Raw genomic sequence first — 18,456 nt, 5'->3', positions numbered from 1 at the left:
TACGGCCAAGCGACATATGCTCGAGCCTCTGACCTCAGTTTAAGAAGGTTTTAGAAAATGAGGGCAGATATATTTCTTAAAGAAACATTATATAAGCAAGCAAGAGAGTAACAACGGCTCACGATATATAATTTTGGATAAGGAGATTTGACTAGTTGTCAACCGTAGTCAACTTCTCCCACGTAAGGTTATATACTGTGATAGTTGTCAACTTCTCCCTACCTAAAGATTGTATACGGTGAGCTTACTCTCTTGCTTACTTATAGAAAAATAACTATTTATACTGAACCAATGGTTATCTTGAATTTAGATTTATTAGTTTACATGTATAAAAACAAAAATATTTGAATTTTTTTAAGTTGAATTTAAAAACAAAAATAAGTTCGGTAGAAATTTTCCAAATTTGTTTGATTTTTTAAAACATAGGTTGAATAGATCCACTCAAACTTTATTTTTTTAAAATAATAAATAAAAAATTAAATGATATCAAACAAAAACTATGCAACACAAACAAACTTGTCTCCAATCTCGATGGTAAATTAAAGTTTTAATTTAAATCCTAGCGATGAAAAAACAATAATAATATTTCTCGAGTTTAAAATATATGTGTATATGTATATATATATATATATATTATATATATATATTATGTTATCCAGTCTCCAATCTCGGACATAAAAATACCACATTTTAAATATAAAATATAATAGAAAAAATAGAAATGAAATGAAAAAAAAAAAAAAAAAAAAAAAATCACAACCAAAAGTCATAAAACTATTGAAAGAAATGAAGAGATTGAACGACAAATCCTACCAAATAGTTAACGGAGTTAACACATCCTGTACATAAATCGTGGTCGGAATCAAAATCGGCCGCCGCCCTGATGAGCTCCGAGGAAGTCGATATACAGTCGAATCTCGGCCGAATTTCATATATCTTCCGGCAATTCAAAGCTCTGAAACCCGAAAATATGATGCGAATTGTTCTGAACGAAGACGGCGACGACGCATTTGGAGCCCTCGAAGCCTTCCCAGAGAGTGAGAATGAGGCTGCCGGAGACGGTTTTTTTGGCGGAGGTGTCTTTGACGGAGCAGAGCTTTTCGAGCCTTCTGACGACGAAATCGTTGGCTAGAACTCGGCCTTTGTTTTCGCCGGCTAGGCAATCGTTGATAAGTCCGCTCTCGTACAGCGCCACCATCACGTCGGCGCCGTCGCTGTCCACCTTCGTCCTCAATGTTCCGGTTAGTGTCACTTCCAGGCTGTCCGTCGTTGGCCTCTGGAATGTCCCCTGCGGAATTGTTACCAATGGCTTCAAATGTTTTTGAAAGTATTATATGAACCAATAACCAACTAATATTATTATAATATAAATTCTTACTAATTCATTGAAAATATTTATGTTCTAAATTTTGTATAATTATTCTTTTGTATTATCTCATAATATATAATATATTATATTATATATTGTACCGTTACAAACCCACTACCAGCTAGCTATGTACGGTTGTCAGCCTCAAATTTTAAAACATGTTAGTAACAGTCCAGGCTCAGTGGCTCATATGCCATTTGTAACCGTCCAGGCTCAGTGGCTCATATGCCATTTGTAACCGTCCAGGCTCAGTGGCTCATATGCCATTTGTAACCGTCCAGGCTCAGTGGCTCATATGCCATTTGTAACCGTCCAGGCTCAGTGGCTCATATGCCATTTGTAACCGTCCAGGCTCAGTGGCTCATATGCCATTTGTAACCGTCCAGGCTCAGTGGCTCATATGCCATTTGTAACCGTCCAGGCTCAGTGGCTCATATGCCATTTGTAACCGTCCAGGCTCAGTGGCTCATATGCCATTTGTAACCGTCCAGGCTCAGTGGCTCATATGCCATTTGTAACCGTCCAGGCTCAGTGGCTCATATGCCATTTGTAACCGTCCAGGCTCAGTGGCTCATATGCCATTTGTAACCGTCCAGGCTCAGTGGCTCATATGCCATTTGTAACCGTCCAGGCTCAGTGGCTCATATGCCATTTGTAACCGTCCAGGCTCAGTGGCTCATATGCCATTTGTAACCGTCCAGGCTCAGTGGCTCATATGCCATTTGTAACCGTCCAGGCTCAGTGGCTCATATGCCATTTGTAACCGTCCAAAGCCCATGGCTTGATGCCATTTGTAACCGTCCAAAGCCCATGGCTTGATGCCATTTGTAACCGTCCAAAGCCCTGGCTTGATGCCATTTGTAACCGTCCAAAGCCCTGGCTTGATGCCATTTGTAACCGTCCAAAGCCCTGGCTTGATGCCATTTGTAACCGTCCAAAGCCCATGGCTTGATGCCATTTGTAACCGTCCAAAGCCCTGGCTTGATGCCATTTGTAACCGTCCAAAGCCCTGGCTTGATGCCATTTGTAACCGTCCAAAGCCCTGGCTTGATGCCATTTGTAACCGTCCAAAGCCCTGGCTTGATGCCATTTGTAACCGTCCAAAGCCCTGGCTCCAATGTCATTTGTAACCGTCCAAAGCCCTGGCTCCAATGTCATTTGTAACAGTCCAACCCCATGGCTCCGATGTCATTTGTAACAGTCCAACCCCATGGCTCCGATGTCTTCTAATACCATTTGGAGCAGCCCAAACCTATCTGTTTTGACTTGTTACGTATCACCATTAATCTCATGGGTTTAGAACATTAAAAACCGTGAGGTTGGCGATATCTACCGTTGGAAGATATTGTCCGTTGATTTTAAAATATTTGAATCATAAGGCTGACAGCGATATATAACGAGCCAAAACAAACAATATCGGCCAGCGATAGACTTGGATTGTTACAAATGACATCAAAGACAAACACGGATACGTGTGCCAGCGTGGGCATAAGGCCCTCGAGAGGGGTGGATTATGAGATAGGCTTGGACGGGTACAAATAATATCAAAACCAAAAAGTGTAGAAACATCACAATAATTAAAACCACGTTAGCCGACAACATCTACTCACTAGAAGTGGATTTGAGATGTTACATATATATTTTATATTTTAGATTAACAAAATAATAATAATAATAATAATAATAATTAAAGTTTTTATCTATACGTATCAAATAAAATATTGGCCTAACAGATCAATTAAATAATTTAAAAAAAAAAAAAAAAAGAAAAGAAAAGAATTACCTGAAAAGCGGGAGAGGGGAATATCGGAGCATCTTTAATCATAGCAAGCAAACTAGCCTCATCGGTGGCGACAGCCTGTTTCCGGCCTTGAACCACCACCTGAGGAGTAAACATCGTATCCAACCCTAACGCCTCCACATAAGCCTTTTGCCGGACCGTCCACTGGCTATGTCCAAACGGATCTTTCCACCCCATATAATCCCAGTAATCCACATGGTAAGCCAGAACCAGCACCGGCGCCTCCAATTCGAAATCTCCTCTCCCCAATCTCGATATCAGAACTTCCGCCTCCGGCGACGTCGCACACCCCTGCGACGAGAATAGTTCCACCACGACGCCGCCGCTGCGCCCCTGCTCCTCCGCCGTCCCTCTGTCGTTAGGGTCTGGCGTGGCGCCGTTGTTGTCGCCGCCGCCCTTGCCGAAGCATGTGAAGAGGCAGCGGACCATGGTGGCTGAGGGATTTCGCGGTGGGGAGAGGGAGAGGGAAAAGGGGATGTGTTTCTAGAGAGAGATGTAGGGGAAATGGAAGGGATGATTTGTATTCGATTTATTACTGAGCTTTTCTCAACCATTTTGGTGGTCCCGCGGAAATGGCGCCGTAGAACGTGCTGTGACAACCAGGGAATAAAAGGATTTCACAACAATTTTATTTATTTATTTATTCAAATTAGTTATTTATTTTTATTATTTTTATTATTTTTATTATTTTTATTATTTTTATTCTTTTTATTATTTCACCTTTAGCCAGTAGGTTAGTGTTAGTTGGGGTGGAGGCGATTGCGTTACCGGCACGGATGTGTCGGTGACAAACCGACGCATTGTGTCATAATCTGATTTGGTCGGACTTTTAAATCCCTCCGAATATCACAGCCTTAAATTAATACCTCACCTGTTTATATTTGCTTTTAAAAATTATAAATTTAGATTTGTTTTTCTTTAATGGAAAATGGAAATTCAAAATGGGAGAATATATTAATTATCGAGTTATGTTCAAGTTTAGCGTTCGTTGGTTTGGACTAATCATGTATACGGGTTGAGTTAGATAAGTCTGTTAGACCATCATAAAATTTCGTGTCCATTGATTTAGTGATCTAAGCAATTCGAATAAAGTTCACAATTCAACCCAACTTTATTTACTGGTTGAATTGTCGAATTTTGTTCAATTATTTTTTAAAAAAATCATATTTATATATAGTATATGTTACATAAATAATTAAAATCTCATAATATTTAAATATTAAGCGTTTACAACTCAGAACACATCCACTAACATTGGTTACCGTTGAAGACTAATGGTGGAGAGTCCCACATCTACTAATTAAAAGGAGCAAAATGGAACTTATGTTTAAAGTGGACAATATCATGTGGGACCACCCCCAAATTTACCCCTGTTTGGTGCCCGCTCTCGCTGACACTCTTTCCTTCCTCTAGGACCACCTCAAATTTGGGCCAGCGTCCTCGTTGACACTCTTTCCTTCCTCCAATCGATGTGGTACCACCCCCAAATTCACCCCATTTGGGGCCAGCGTCCTTACTGGCACACTGCCTCGTGTCTATCCCCTTCTGGGAAGAGCGAGAAGGCTGACACATCGTCCAGTGTCTAGCTTTGATACCATTTGTAACGCCCCAGATCTATCGGCTTTAAAACATGTCTGTTAAGGGAAGGTTTCCACACCCTTATAAACGATGGTTTGTTCTCCTCCACACCCAATGTGAGACATCACATCCCTATTCGCAATTTAAATTTTCATAATAATCTTACCAATAGGGTAATGTTGCAGTCCAATTTTCGGGTTGATCGGGTTAACTCGACGAATAGAATACTAACCGACCGACTGGTTTTAAGGCCTAATCGGAGTGAATCCGGGTACGGATTGGACTGCTGAAGGACTCAGTTCAGTAGTGCGGGCTACGATTTGTGGGCCGATTGATTCTTCGTTGAAGGACTAACTGATGGTGTTAATATAACACATGCGGAAGCAATTTGGATCTTAGGCACTTTTAGAACATCAATTATTGTAAATGACTAGCATGTTCATAAGTATTAAAACTTAATGAGTTTAAATACTAACCTTTTGTAGTTCAAACTCCTTTTGCCTCACGAACCGATTTCGAACCACCACTAGTGTCTTCTCCACTATTCTCCGGCCTTAGAACGGGATTGTGGAATCCGGTGAGTGACTAAACTTGGGAGGGATTTTGTATACGTGAAAGAGAGTGCTTGTGAGAGGTTTTTTTTTTATCAAGATGAAGAAGAATTCCTTCCAAGTATCATGATCACTCTATTTAAAGAGTCAAGTTTGCATGTTCATGCAAACTTGAGATCACCAAATCTTGACACTTAAAATTCCACTCAAATGTTTGGGATTATGTGGCAAGCATGCATGTTTGAGTTAACCAAATTTTGACACTCAAAATTCCACTCAAACTTGTGGGGTTTATTTGGCAAACATGCAAGTTTGGTTAAACCAAATTTTGACACCTCAAAATTCCACTAACATGATTTTTCCATTAGATGAAAGTCAACCTTTTGACTTTCTTCATTTTAATTAGATGAAAGTCAACATTTTGACTTTCTTCATTTTAATGGGATGAAAGTCAACATTTTGACTTTCTTCATTTTAATTCAACAATTAATTTGAATAATGAATTTCAAATTAAAGTAACATTAAATAATTAATTAAACAATTTAATTAATATTTAATATTAATTCAAATGCCAATCCCAATCAATTCCGACACATAATTGATTAAGATATTTAAATCTTATTTAAATATCTCAGATTCTCTCTTTTCGTTTAATTCGTAAATAAAATAAAATTGCGGTTAAATATATCGTATATATGTAACGCATATTCCCTAATTTGAATTCGAACACTTCGAACTCACTCGTCACACTGTTCTATGGTTTAGTCCGATATGAGCTAGCAGAGGGACCTAATGGACCTATAGATCATGGGCTCCAACGATTCAAGATTAACCGATTAAACTCATTAACCTGGTTAACCAATATTCGTTAACTACTAGGACACTCCACTATAGCCTAGTAGTTGCACTCCCCTCACTATAGATATATTTCTGTCCATCTGATATAACCATGATTAGTAAGTCGATCCTTCACAGGTTGTTCGTAACTAGAGTTGGGTCAATTTACCGTTTTACCCCTGAAGTTACTTCTTGTTCCTTATGTCTCACTGATCCTCTAATAAACAATTGGTTTGTGGTCCAACCAGTAAACCGAATCCCTCTCAGGCCAATGAGAGGGTGGGGCCCCTTGTTCAAGACCTGGAGTCAGTGCTTAAGGGAACTACCTTTCTTCTATCCCTAAAAGTGGGTAGGAGTGAATTCCGTCTTGCACCCCACGTCCCCAACCATTCACCCAGTTTTACCCCTGAAATGGGAGGCCTGTTGAGTCGGCGAACTAGAGCCACTCTCACCCATGCAAATCTAAGGATAATTCCGAATAAATAGGAGTTCATGGTTAGCTCAGGATTAAAACCGAGTTACCTAGGTTATCGAATGAAAAGAAAATCAGTCTCAACAGTAAACGACTTTATAAAGTGAGAGTGGTTTTCTTCATGGTCCGATCTTATGCAATACTCATTGCATAGGACGCCCCCACTCACATGTCTCCACATGCACAATTTAGTGATCGCATTGTTTATATCATATACAAAAGTGGGCCGCATCCATAGTGTCCCCAGAATAAGGTACTCAGCCTTATCCTTATACTATAGATCATTTTGACTATATACTTGAACTTGATCCACTCTTATGTCTCTACATATAATTCAAGTAGTCATACTATAGCCAGAGTGTTCTTAGTTTATTGGATTTAGATTAATGATCGTAAAGTTCACTTTATTCAATAACAATTTTTACTGAATAAACAACAATAATAACTTTATTGAAAATAGAATATATCTTTGTTTACAAACTATGAGTTTTAGGACATAAAACCCAACACTAACCATAGTTTCTCCACAGCGGGCTTCGAAAATCATGGAACCGGGCCGCAAGAGTGCTTGGGAGCTCTCCGGGCTCGACGGTGGTGGGATTTTCTCGGCCTGGTCTGTACCATTTGACGTTCGGAGTGGGACGAGTTGGAATCTCATTGAAAAGGCTTCAATTACATATCCACATATTGTAGCGTTGATTCCATTCACCAATACAAAGCACCTTATGCCACCTTTTTTCTTGTCCGTTGCGACCCTATCATGGGCGAGCGTTTTTGTAACAGTCAAAACTCATCTTTAGCAGATATTGTCCGCTTTAGTTCGTTACGTATCGTTGTCAGCCTTACGATACCCAGAGAAATAGAGGTTTCTACATTCTTATAAGAAATGTTTCGTTCTATCTCTGGCACGCCGCATTGGCCTGCGTCCTCACTGGCACCTCCTTAGGGCCAGTGTTCTCACTGATACACCGCTCGGTGTCTGACTCTGATACCATTTGTAACAATCAAAATCCTCCGTTAGCAGATATTGTCCGCATTGGCATGTTACGTATTAGGAGTAGATTTTCACACCCTTACAAAGAATGCTTGACTCTGATACCATTTGTAACGGTCAAAACCCTCTGTCAGTAGATATTGTCTGCATTCGCGTGTTACGTATTACGGGGAGATTTTCACACCCTTATAAAGAATGCTTCCTTCTCCTCTACAATCAAGGTGGGATCTCATAATCCATCCCTCTTGGGGCCCAGTATCCTTGCTGGCACACCGCTAGCTATTTGGCTCTAATACCATTTGTAACACTTCAAACTCATCGTTAGCATATATTGTCTACTTTGGCATATTACGTATCGCGGTCAACCTCACGATTTTTAAAACGCGTCTACTAGAGAGAGGTTTCTACACCCATATAAAAAAAATTTCAAAAATAATACCAAGACGTTCTTATTAGATATAGACAATCACGAGGCTCTCCGTCAGCTCCACGAGTCAATACACTTTGATCGAAAAAGTATATCGAGCTAATGAGAGGAGCTCGAGATGCCATTGACTGATTCAACAAAGTTCATGAGTCTTATTCAAGTCGAGCCATCATTAACCATAGTTAACCATTAATCGACACGTGGGCAACTTATCCATTACTAGTTTGGTCGAAGCTTATCTAAATGATTTGACGCATAAATTTTTGGACCTATTTGGGTATCAAAATGAAGGAATTGGTATCATTCTACCAAGACCCACTAGTGACCACATAGAGAGGGTATGGACATGGGTGAGCCACACACCAGCCAAACTTTATCCTAAGCTTCTATATAACTAAACCTGCTTCCTTCCCCCTCCGCCCACATCCGCCACAGCCCCGCCGCCAACTCCGCCGTTGGCCGCCATGTTAGAAGGCAAAGCAATCATCGGAGAGACGGATATGTTGCAGGCCATGCAACAGGACGCTCTAGACCTTGCGGCTAAGGCGCTCGACAGTTTTGATGTCACTGAACCCACTGACATCGCCCGTTTCATTAAAAAGGTAAAATTTAGGTTCGTTATGTATGAAAATGTTTTAGTTTTAGTTTTATGACTTGTTTTCGAAGTTAATGGTCAATGTCAGTAATAACTCCTGTGAATCGAGCTGTTGAGCTGATGTTACAATCAGCTAAGTCCTAATAGTTATAATCTCAAGTCCAGTACTAATAGATATTGTCTGTTTCGATTCGTTACGTATCGTTGTTAGGCTCACGTTTGTTAAAACAAGTCTATTTGAGAGAGGTTTTCATATTTTTATAAGAAATGTTTTGTTCTCATTTTCAATCGATGTGGGATTTCACAGTCACGATAGTTAAAAATTTTAAATCGAGATAGATATATAACGAGTCGATTGATATTTTGTGTTGAAAATTGGGCAGGAATTTGACGGGATGTACGGTGGAGGATGGCAATGCATAGTGGGAACGGATTTTGGGTCATTTGTGACACATTGTTGCGGATGCTTCATCTATTTTTGTGTTGGAAGCCTTGCAGTTTTGCTGTTCAGAGGCTCTTCCGACTCCGAACAACTTGATCCAACTCAACTTTCTGTTTTGGAGACTGTCAAAGAATGATCCGATGTTAGTAGAATTCGTGATTTTGAAATGAATAAAATCATTCATGATCATGCGTTTAATTCTTTAAAGTCGATTTTATGAAGAAAAAATTACGTTAAATCGACTTTGAATTATTAAATATATGTGGGTTTTTGTTTTATGTATGTATATCGACCATCTTAATGCTAATATATACATATACTTTTGTTAATACGATTTCAACGGAATTTCATACATTATAGTTCAATTTAAACTCATTTCTCGAAATTAATTGGTTCAGTTGCCGAGCATGAGATAACCAGTAAATTTGCCACTTCATTTTCATCTCTATCTAAACGTTAAAGAATACCCTTTATATATGGGTTTTCGAGAGTTTAATCAAAAACTCGATCTCGATAGTCACGACAATCAAGATCAATATTTATATTCTAGATCTTATAAATCAATATATATTCTTAATATTATTAATCTATGCAATCAATTACGTATCTTGTTCTTAAAGATTTGATCAAATCACGTTAATTGGTGTTGGATGATGAAAGTCCCACATCGGCTAATTTAGGGAATGATCATGAGTTTATAAACAAAAAATACTCTCTCCATTGGTGTGAGACCTTTTGGGGAAGCTCAAAGCAAAGTCGTGAGAGCTTACACTCAAAGTGGACAATATTGTGGAGAGTCGTATTCGTCTAACAATTAAATTATAGGTTTGGTTTATAAATTTTAAAATTTGAGATTATATATTTCACGAACTTAAAAAATTATAAATTTAACCATTTATAAGTATAGTAAATTAAAAAAATATATATTTAATACATTATTATTTATTTATTTATTTATTTTTTGTAAATTTTGATTTGGTTAGAATTTATTAAATACAAAATTAAATTTTATTAAACTTAAAAAACCTTAATTGAACCATTATTAAAATATTGCTAATAAGGACAACATTTCATTCCAATTTAAAATTTACCCCACGCCCCGTCCATGGCTTCAAAAATTCCCCGCCACGCCACGCTTCACCGCTTTGACCTCATTCTTCTGCATTTCCATGTCTGAAGTTCCGCTCTGCTAGCTCCATAGTTCGTCTGATCGCCATAACCACAGGTATTCAAACTTCGTTTCGCTTGTTTCTGGATTCCACTTTGCCGTTTCGCTTCAGTGAAAATGCGGGTTGAATAAGAATTCTCTGTTTATTACGCGAAATTAATCACAAACACCTTGTGGAGAGTCGGTTTGATATCCATTCTCTCCATCTCACGCTTACGGGTTTATTCTCTGTTGATTAGCTTAGTTTTAGCTTGTGTAAAGTGCTTGGCCTTTTCTTGATCCAACTTTGAATGTTTGCGCTTAAAACCCTGTTTAGGGTTTAAGATTATGAAATTGGAAATTTTAGTGGAATATACATTTTATCGTTCACAGTATCGATTTTAACTTCGTGTTAGTTCATTACTTCGTTTTTGGGAATGATGGGAGATATTGAAGAAATGGACGTTTAACTCATATATTGTGGATAGCTGGAAGTGCTCATGTTCAGAAACTTGTAACTTGATATGTGGGATTCGGATTAACGCCGTTCATAACGTTTTCTTATATCGTAGGTTCAAGGAAGTCCAAGGGTTATTGCAATGGGAGATATATCTCGGTAATCGGTTTCTTTTCTCCTTATTTTGAGGTCTTTTTTTTATTTTTTTTTCATTCCGAAATGGAGTGCTAGAAATCAAATTTGTGAGCCAGGCCAAGAATTTTGTAGTTGACTGCAGATTTGGGTATCTTTTTGGAAAGGTTGGATTGTGAGAAGTAGACGTATTTTTGTATTTGGTTCTAGGTGAGAGGAGACATTGTGGATGTGGTGCTGTTTCTAGCTTTAGTTTTATGCATATTTTAAAAAAATTCTTTGCAGAGAGCATTCATATGTTAGTTGATCAATCTCGACTTCCATAGACTTAAGTTCAACGGAAAGACCAATCTTCCTCTCGACTTGTTAATTAAACTTCCTACTCAGATTTTTATTTATATCAAGAAATTTTTATGTGCATGCTAAAAGAACATCTATGATTAAATCAGCAATTTTTTTTTTTTTTGTTGTTGTACTATTTCCAATTTTTTTTGAATTTAGAATGACAATTTATTAGGGAGGAGATGAAAAATACACTTCGAATACTTGTCGCAACAGATTGCCATCTGGGTTATTTGGAGAAGGATGAAATACGGCGGCATGATTCATTCCAGGCATTTGAAGAGATATGCTCAATTGCAGAACAAAAGCAGGTGATGGGGAGTTTTATTATTCCTGTGTTCCGATTTCTCTTAGATGCTCGTTCACATGGCCTGTAATGTATTTTGGTCACATTAGTCCTTCAGGGATGAGTTGAGGAACTTGATCAAAATGACTTTAATTTGTTCTATTAGTATTTTTGTTGTAGAACTGATAAATTATTTCAAATGATTTGCTTCTCTCGTCTGGGCAGAAGCAGAGAGGAACTGCATTCATAATTATTCTCTTCAATTCAAAACCATGGAAACTATTGCAATATTACTTCTTGAGTCCTCTTTAGTTGATGGTTCTCATCTTTCAGCTCTAATTAAAAAGAGGTCGCAGAAATAACATATCGTTTATTGTTACATCAAATCATATGCTGGATTTTTTTTATTCTTTAGACCTGTCGAATGCATCCTGACTGGCAATTGTTTCCATTCAGGTGGATTTTTTACTTCTTGGCGGTGACCTTTTCCATGAGAACAAGCCATCACGATCAACATTAGTGAAGGCAATTGAGATCCTGCGTCATCATTGCCTTAATGATAAACCTGTGCATTTCCAAGTTGTTAGCGACCAAACCATCAATTTTCCAAACACGTAATGTCTTATACGTGCATTCAAATGCTTATTCATGCAAATCTGTATCTTCTTATTCTTCATGCTTTTTTTATCAACCTTAGAATTTTGCACTTGGAGTTGCTTCACTAACTTCTTAATTCTCATTACCTCTCTCAATGTGAGACTGATTTTGAACTTCTATCTCGCTTTGAATCTTCAGCATTAGTTTCATATTGTCAAGATGTTTGTTTCCAAAGGTTTTCGTTGTTCATTACATTCTTGTGTTGAACAGATTTGGTCACGTCAACTATGAAGATCCTCATTTTAATGTTGGTTTGCCAGTATTCAGTATTCATGGAAACCATGATGATCCTGCTGGAGTGGTATGAATATTACTGTAGACGGATGTCTTTTATTATGATAATTTTGCAGTCAACACTTCGACCACACCAGCACAGTTTTTTTTTTTACCCAGTTGGGTCCTGGTTTTGGTTTACAGGGTCTAACAAGTAATCTATTCTACTTAGCTGTTGTTCTTCTGTGTGCCCTATTGGTCATACATTTGATCGTGGTTTACGTATCTTCATACCATCTATCTATTATTGGTGGATAGGACAACCTTTCAGCTGTTGATATTCTCTCTGCATGCAATCTTGTGAACTACTTCGGGAAAATGGTTCTTGGTGGTTCTGGTGTTGGTCAGATCACCATCTGCCCCATTCTTATCAAAAAGGTTGGTTGGTGGGTAGTTTCTATGCAATTAAGGCAGTATACTTAATAATCTGAGTGTGCTATAAGTTTTCAGGGTTCAACATCCGTGGCTCTTTATGGTCTTGGAAATATTAGAGATGAAAGACTGAACAGGATGTTCCAGGTATTTTATGTTGAAATCAACCTTTGAATTCCCGAGTGTTTATGATACTCACATTTATTTTACTTCTCAGACACCACATGCTGTTCAGTGGATGCGGCCTGAAGCGCAGGAAGGCTGTCAAGTGACAGACTGGTTCAACATTCTGGTACTTCATCAAAACAGGTTACATAGTTTATGGCTATTAGCTACATTTGAGGAAAATTTAGTTTCCGCATTTAACAATATCTTCTATCGACATCATGTGTGATGGACTATTCCTACTGTGATGCCAGTTTGGTGAATTTAAAATTAATCCGACGGAAATTACTTTGGCCTGCAGAGTAAAGGCAAATCCTAAAAATGCAATAAATGAGCATTTTTTACCTCGCTTCTTGGACTTCATTGTCTGGGGACATGAACACGAATGTTTGGTTGACCCTCTGGTATCATCTCTATCTCTCTCTCTCTCCAAAGGAAGAAACACTATAGGACAATCTTCGGGATAGTTCATCAAATTGCATGCCTGCTATTTCTTTCCAGGAAGTTCCTGGGATGGGATTTCACATCACACAACCAGGTTCCTCTGTCGCGACATCATTGATTGATGGTGAATCAAAGCCAAAGCATGTCCTTTTGTTGGAAATTAAGGTTGTCTTTGTCAAAATGTTTTTGCATGTATGCATGGAAGCTGCAATGTATTTAGACCTGCGTGTTCTTAATCATGGATCATCATATACTTAGGGTAATCAATATCGGCCAACCAAGATACCTTTGACTTCAGTAAGGCCATTTGAGTACACAGAGGTAATGTTATATGTGGTTTTTGTTTGATGTTCATCAATGCTAACCGATGATTGATTAATCAAATTTTCTGACGCAGATTGTATTGAAGGATGAGTCTGACATCGACTCTAATGATCAGAACTCAATTATCGAACACTTGGACAAAGTGGTATGTAAAATTTGTTCAAATGGTGTTGAAATATTTTCCTCGTTTTCCCATTTTGTTTTATCGATTTTTTTTAGAGTGTGGTAACCAGGGTGTATGAATTACATACTTCACAATGTTTTTCAGGTTCAAAGTTTGATTGAGAAATCTAGCAAAAGGGCTGTAAACAAATCAGAGCTCAAGCTTCCATTAGTCCGCATAAAGGTAACCATGTATGCTGTTCTGCAGCTCTTGAAAGTTCTTTCTACGTCTTTTCTTTCTTGCATCTCTCTAGCTTAATTCATAAGGTTAACTGCATCTTTTTCGGTCATTTAGAACATAACTCAACATCTTAAATGTTTACTGATTTATTATTCTAAGCTCACTTTTCTGCATTTTTATCATTTTCTCTTTCTCCCAAAATCTAGTCAATTCAATGCCGACTTCTTTTTCTGAATAATGAAATCCTATGCGTATGGATCATGAACTTTTTTAATTTGGCAGGTGGATTACTCTGGGTTTATGACAATAAATCCTCAAAGATTTGGTCAGAAATATGTTGGCAAGGTAGTGTCTTACTGGAATCCTGGATCAGGAAGCTGTATTCATTTTTCAATATTGTGCTAGAACAATTTAACATATTTATTTTCAGGTAGCAAATCCTCAAGACATCCTTATATTCTCAAAAGCTTCAAGGAAAGGTCGCAGTGATGGTGATTAATTCCTAGCCTTTTGCCTTTGGGATTGGGTGGGGGGTCGGGGGAGGGTGGTGTTTGTTGGTATTGGAGATTTCTTAATGTCACATCTCATGCCAAGTGGTCAACTTTTTTTTTTTTATTATTATTATTCGGAATTGACTTAACCAAAGTCCCCACTAGTTGTTGCTTCATGGTTTTATGTGCTCTGTAACTTCTTTCCTTCCTTTCTTTCTTTTGCATAGTGAAAATTGATGACTCAGAAAGGCTTCGTCCAGAAGAACTAAACCAACAAAACATAGAAGCATTAGTTGCAGAAAATAATCTGGTATAAACAATTATTTTTTCGTTCCTTTTTTTTTTTGGTGCTGTTTCATCAATTATATCGAATTTACAGAGCTGCTCCTATATGGGTTACTGTGTAATATTTCTTTATTTCCTAGGAATTATAATTTACCGAGAGTAAGTTTTCACATGAATTAGACCATAAATAGGGTCACATGATGCGTTATTGACAATATTACATTTTTGGGTTATTTTATCCTATGGACCATTTTTTTTTTCTGTCCTTATTATTACGATCATTTTTTTTTTCTCTCTAGAATTTAAGAGTTGGGTATTCAAAATCATAAAGATGAGCACTTGCAAATGATATTACGATTCTTGACAGATTATTTATCTGCAATTTAATGCCCTTTTTGTTGTGTCTATGGCCATATTCGATCATTCAGAAAATGGAGATCCTTCCTGTCAATGATTTGGATGTTGCGTTGCACAATTTTGTAAATAAAGATGACAAAATGGCATTTTATTCCTGCGTGCAATACAATCTAGAAGAAACACGAGTAAGTACTTCAATTTATCCTCCATCGTCGCAACTAAGTGTGGATCCTCCTGTTTGATATTTTCTGTGTACTTGCAAGTTTAAAAGTTTGTATTTATGATAATAACTTGCAAAAGTATTAGAAATTCCTTTAGTATATTCTTTCTCTACTTCGTATATTTCCTTTATATTCTCAATGCTAATAATTCTTAAATTTCTCTCGTCATAGAGTAAGATTTCTCAAGACGCAGATCCTTTGAAGTTTGAAGAAGAAGATTTAATTCTTAAAGTTGGGGAGTGCTTGGAGGAAAGTCCCTCTCCCTCTCTCTCTCCCTCTCTCTCTCTCTCACACACACACACACACACTTACGCTCACTCGCCCACACATATACGCAGAAAGAAATAATAATTAGAAAGAAAGTAGATGGAAGCAATTATAAATGGAATAAGTGCACAGATCGTCGGGATGGTAAACATATAAATGAAAATACACCGGTTTAAGTCTATAGTTTGGTATAAATGTGCATGAATTAATAAAGGAATATATTTTCTACAGGATCGAGTCAAGGAGAGGAACACCCATTCCAAGAAGGATATGGCATTCACATCATCTATGCAGTCGTCAAAAGTAGTTATACTTTATTCTACTCTTACGTCTCATCACATGAATTTTCTCTCTTGTTATCTATTAGAATTTTGTTGATCATGCGCAATATCAGGATTTAGGCAGTAAAAGTTCCACGGCAGTTGGGTCTGCTGTTTCTTTCAGTGATGATGAGGATACGGTAAAAGCATCTGGGTCAAAGCCCACTAGAGGTCGGAAAGCATCATCTAAGGCAGCTGATGACACTCCAATTAAAACTTCCACACGAGGAAGGGGAAGGGGTAGAGGGAGGGGCACCAGTAGCCTGAAGCAGACAACTCTTGATGCATCTCTTGGATTTCGACAATCGCAAAGGTTCTTCCTGACTCAGTTATTAGTAAATATTGTTTAGTAAAAAATGCCAGTAGAAACTCCTAAAACTACAATTAGCTGTTAGCCAGTGTTTTTCTCTGCAAAAACCTGCTGAGTCAGAGATTTGAAACAAAGGGAAAGTAATAATCACTATCTACTAAGCATGTCGTGGAACACTAACATAGCAGCTGGTTGTGAGGTTTTACTTGTGTCTCCCACAATTTTGCCCTTCCCAACCAAGAAAAATAGAATGGTTAGATTCGCCAATTATCCCTATCTATAGTTCCAGCATTATATAGACACTTAAGCGTAAAGGGTTGATGTCCAAATTATATTATCTTGTTTTCTCTCTTATACAACAAATATATTGATAGCCTTGAAGTTTAAAAAGGATGTTACTGTTTGTTCGTATGATGATTAAATATAAAGAACGTCCTTCGTGTCATACTTCAATCATAAAATGTAATGTTGTAGCTAAAAATGCAGGTCTGCATCTGCTGCTGCAACTGCTACTGTTCGAAGCATAGCCGATACAGATGTTATGAATTCTGCTTCTAGCGAAGAACCAAGGGAAAATGAAGTGGAAGAAATTAATGACAGTTCGGTAGGGTACATTTCTCAATTAGTTTGAGTTAATTCAGCTGCAGAATGTAGAACTTATAGATAAAACCGCAAATATTAACTATTGAAGTTTCCATATTTAAATTTTGGCTAAATATCTATGAATTTTGTACTTTATTTTGAAAATTTAGTGGTATTTTTAAAACAACATACTACTTGTTTCCATCCAAAACCAACCGTAATTGTATTTTTTAAATTTTTAAAAAAAGTTTAAATGTATTATTGAAACTTTTTAAAAGATATTTTTTTAATGAAATACAAGAATTTGTAGCTGATATTGCCTGTGAAAATTGATTTTCACAGCGAATTATATTGAAGATTACCAATGCTTATTTGATTAATCTGTTGAACCACGTTCATTTTCTATTAGGAAAATGATGATAGTCTTCTCAGCAAAGGAAGAAAGCGCACTGCTCCAAGGGGTAGAGGGAGAGGATCCACTCAGTCTAAACGGGGAAAGAAATCAGACAACTCCGCAGTTCAGAGAACGTTCATGGGTAGAGATGACAGCAATGATGACAGCGAAGATGAAGACAACGCTAGAAAGAGATTAAATAAGTCTCAACCTCGGGTTAGCATCCATTTCCTTTTACATGGAGAATTTTTTAAATATTCCTTGTTGACCTACTGATTTGTTTAAAATATCACTTGAGTTCTAAAAAGTAAAATATCACAGAGCTATCTTTGTTATAGTTATTAGAGAGTGAGAATGAGAGATCTTCTACATACTGTTACCCTGGATCTATCTTAACATTTTCAGGCGACAAGAAATTATGGTGCACTGAGAAAAGGTAGATAGCTAAGCTACCTTTGCCATGAATGTAACCTCATAGATTCACTGCCAGCTACGACATGAGGCGACCTGAGTCTTGATTCGAGTTGAGAACATATTTCCTGTCCTATCAACTCATCCACCGTATAATTCATGCTGTGTTAAATCGTTTTTGTGATGTAGCACATTTCAGCTGGAGACTTGCGTTTATTAACTGGAGAAGATGGATGTTCTGTAGGTGTTGGTTGGTAAGCAGAGTAACTTCTTTTTATTTTTTTTGGCACAATAGTGACCTTAGCTTTATATATTTAACAATTTAAGTTACAGGGAGCTTTATTCTAATTATATAACATTTTATTTCTCAATCTTTTCGACATTCGGGATTTTACTGGATTATTACTGTATCAATAGAGTCAATTGTTTCTTCTATTTTAAGAGGTAGATCGGTCTTGATTTATATAAAGAATACTTCATTTACTACCTCTAGATGTATTGCGTCTTTGACTTCTTCCATTTTTAAGAGGTAGATCGTTCTTGATGTATATAAAGAATACTTCATTTACCACCTCTAGATGTATTGCGTCTTTGCCTTCTTCCATTTTTAAGAGGTAGATCGTTCTTGATGTATATAAAGAATACTTCATTTACCACCTCTAGATGTATTGCGTCTTTGCTTTAATTGAGGTCGACAAAGTCAACTTTTTTTTGCCTTTTTTGCCGCGGAAAGAACAGATACCTAAATGTAATGTTATGTTTGTTCGTTCTAGAGTATTGAATTATGGTATGGCAAGCATTTGGGGCCAT

The 18,456-nt window shown here is 37.4% G+C and overlaps 3 protein-coding genes across 5 annotated transcripts; 2 read left to right on the top strand and 1 right to left on the bottom strand.

The window, feature by feature from the left end:
• Nucleotides 1-668: 668 nt before the first annotated feature.
• On the bottom strand, nucleotides 669-3,696 carry LOC111796639 (uncharacterized). The gene is made up of 2 exons (XM_023679354.2): nucleotides 3,153-3,696; nucleotides 669-1,288 (listed from the first exon to the last, which is right to left on the bottom strand). Exons 1-2 carry the CDS (start codon nucleotides 3,597-3,599, stop codon nucleotides 929-931), a joined length of 807 nt encoding a protein of 268 aa, XP_023535122.1. The 5' UTR covers nucleotides 3,600-3,696; the 3' UTR covers nucleotides 669-928.
• A 4,654-nt stretch (nucleotides 3,697-8,350) lies between these two features.
• Nucleotides 8,351-9,395, top strand: LOC111796659 (Dynein light chain type 1 family protein). Its single transcript, XM_023679377.2, has 2 exons — nucleotides 8,351-8,631; nucleotides 9,008-9,395. Exons 1-2 carry the CDS (start codon nucleotides 8,494-8,496, stop codon nucleotides 9,200-9,202), a joined length of 333 nt encoding a protein of 110 aa, XP_023535145.1. The 5' UTR covers nucleotides 8,351-8,493; the 3' UTR covers nucleotides 9,203-9,395.
• Nucleotides 9,396-10,156: 761 nt separating this feature from the next.
• Nucleotides 10,157-18,081, top strand: MRE11 (DNA repair and meiosis protein (Mre11)). Of its 3 annotated transcripts, none has more exons than XM_087124663.1 (23): nucleotides 10,157-10,291; nucleotides 10,786-10,829; nucleotides 11,320-11,455; nucleotides 11,887-12,044; nucleotides 12,298-12,388; nucleotides 12,619-12,738; nucleotides 12,811-12,879; nucleotides 12,950-13,041; nucleotides 13,199-13,301; nucleotides 13,399-13,506; nucleotides 13,600-13,662; nucleotides 13,739-13,810; nucleotides 13,934-14,011; nucleotides 14,291-14,353; nucleotides 14,439-14,499; nucleotides 14,727-14,809; nucleotides 15,213-15,326; nucleotides 15,534-15,613; nucleotides 15,863-15,932; nucleotides 16,024-16,262; nucleotides 16,746-16,863; nucleotides 17,251-17,451; nucleotides 17,641-18,081. In XM_087124663.1, the coding sequence occupies exons 2-23, from the start codon at nucleotides 10,813-10,815 to the stop codon at nucleotides 17,677-17,679; spliced, it is 2,175 nt and encodes a 724-aa protein (XP_086980789.1). In that variant the 5' UTR covers nucleotides 10,157-10,291; nucleotides 10,786-10,812; the 3' UTR covers nucleotides 17,680-18,081. The 3 variants fall into 3 exon arrangements, with proteins under 3 accessions (XP_086980789.1, XP_086980791.1, XP_086980790.1); XM_087124665.1 differs by having other exon boundaries at nucleotides 16,746-16,868; XM_087124664.1 differs by having other exon boundaries at nucleotides 10,178-10,291; nucleotides 11,304-11,455.
• Nucleotides 18,082-18,456: the final 375 nt, after the last annotated feature.

Source organism: Cucurbita pepo, chromosome 6 (genome assembly GCF_057944985.1).
Source record: "Cucurbita pepo subsp. pepo isolate OVF chromosome 6, ASM5794498v1, whole genome shotgun sequence".
NCBI classification, from domain to species: domain Eukaryota; kingdom Viridiplantae; phylum Streptophyta; class Magnoliopsida; order Cucurbitales; family Cucurbitaceae; genus Cucurbita; species Cucurbita pepo.
Note: the sequence above shows the minus strand (reverse complement) of the source record. Positions and strands in the feature narration are given on the sequence as shown.

Excerpts from the sequence above, each read along its gene's own strand:
- LOC111796659 (XM_023679377.2), top strand. The coding sequence starts at position 8,494 with ATGTTAGAAGGCAAAGCAATCATCGGAGAGACGGATATGTTGCAGGCC. Across the intron at positions 8,632-9,007 it reads TCGCCCGTTTCATTAAAAAG|GAATTTGACGGGATGTACGG; the intron begins GTAAAATTTAGG and ends AAAATTGGGCAG.
- LOC111796639 (XM_023679354.2), bottom strand. The coding sequence starts at position 3,599 with ATGGTCCGCTGCCTCTTCACATGCTTCGGCAAGGGCGGCGGCGACAAC. Across the intron at positions 1,289-3,152 it reads TCCCCTCTCCCGCTTTTCAG|GGGACATTCCAGAGGCCAAC; the intron begins GTAATTCTTTTC and ends ACAATTCCGCAG.
- MRE11 (XM_087124663.1), top strand. Across the intron at positions 13,507-13,599 it reads TCCTTTTGTTGGAAATTAAG|GGTAATCAATATCGGCCAAC; the intron begins GTTGTCTTTGTC and ends TCATATACTTAG. Across the intron at positions 13,811-13,933 it reads TCGAACACTTGGACAAAGTG|GTTCAAAGTTTGATTGAGAA; the intron begins GTATGTAAAATT and ends AATGTTTTTCAG.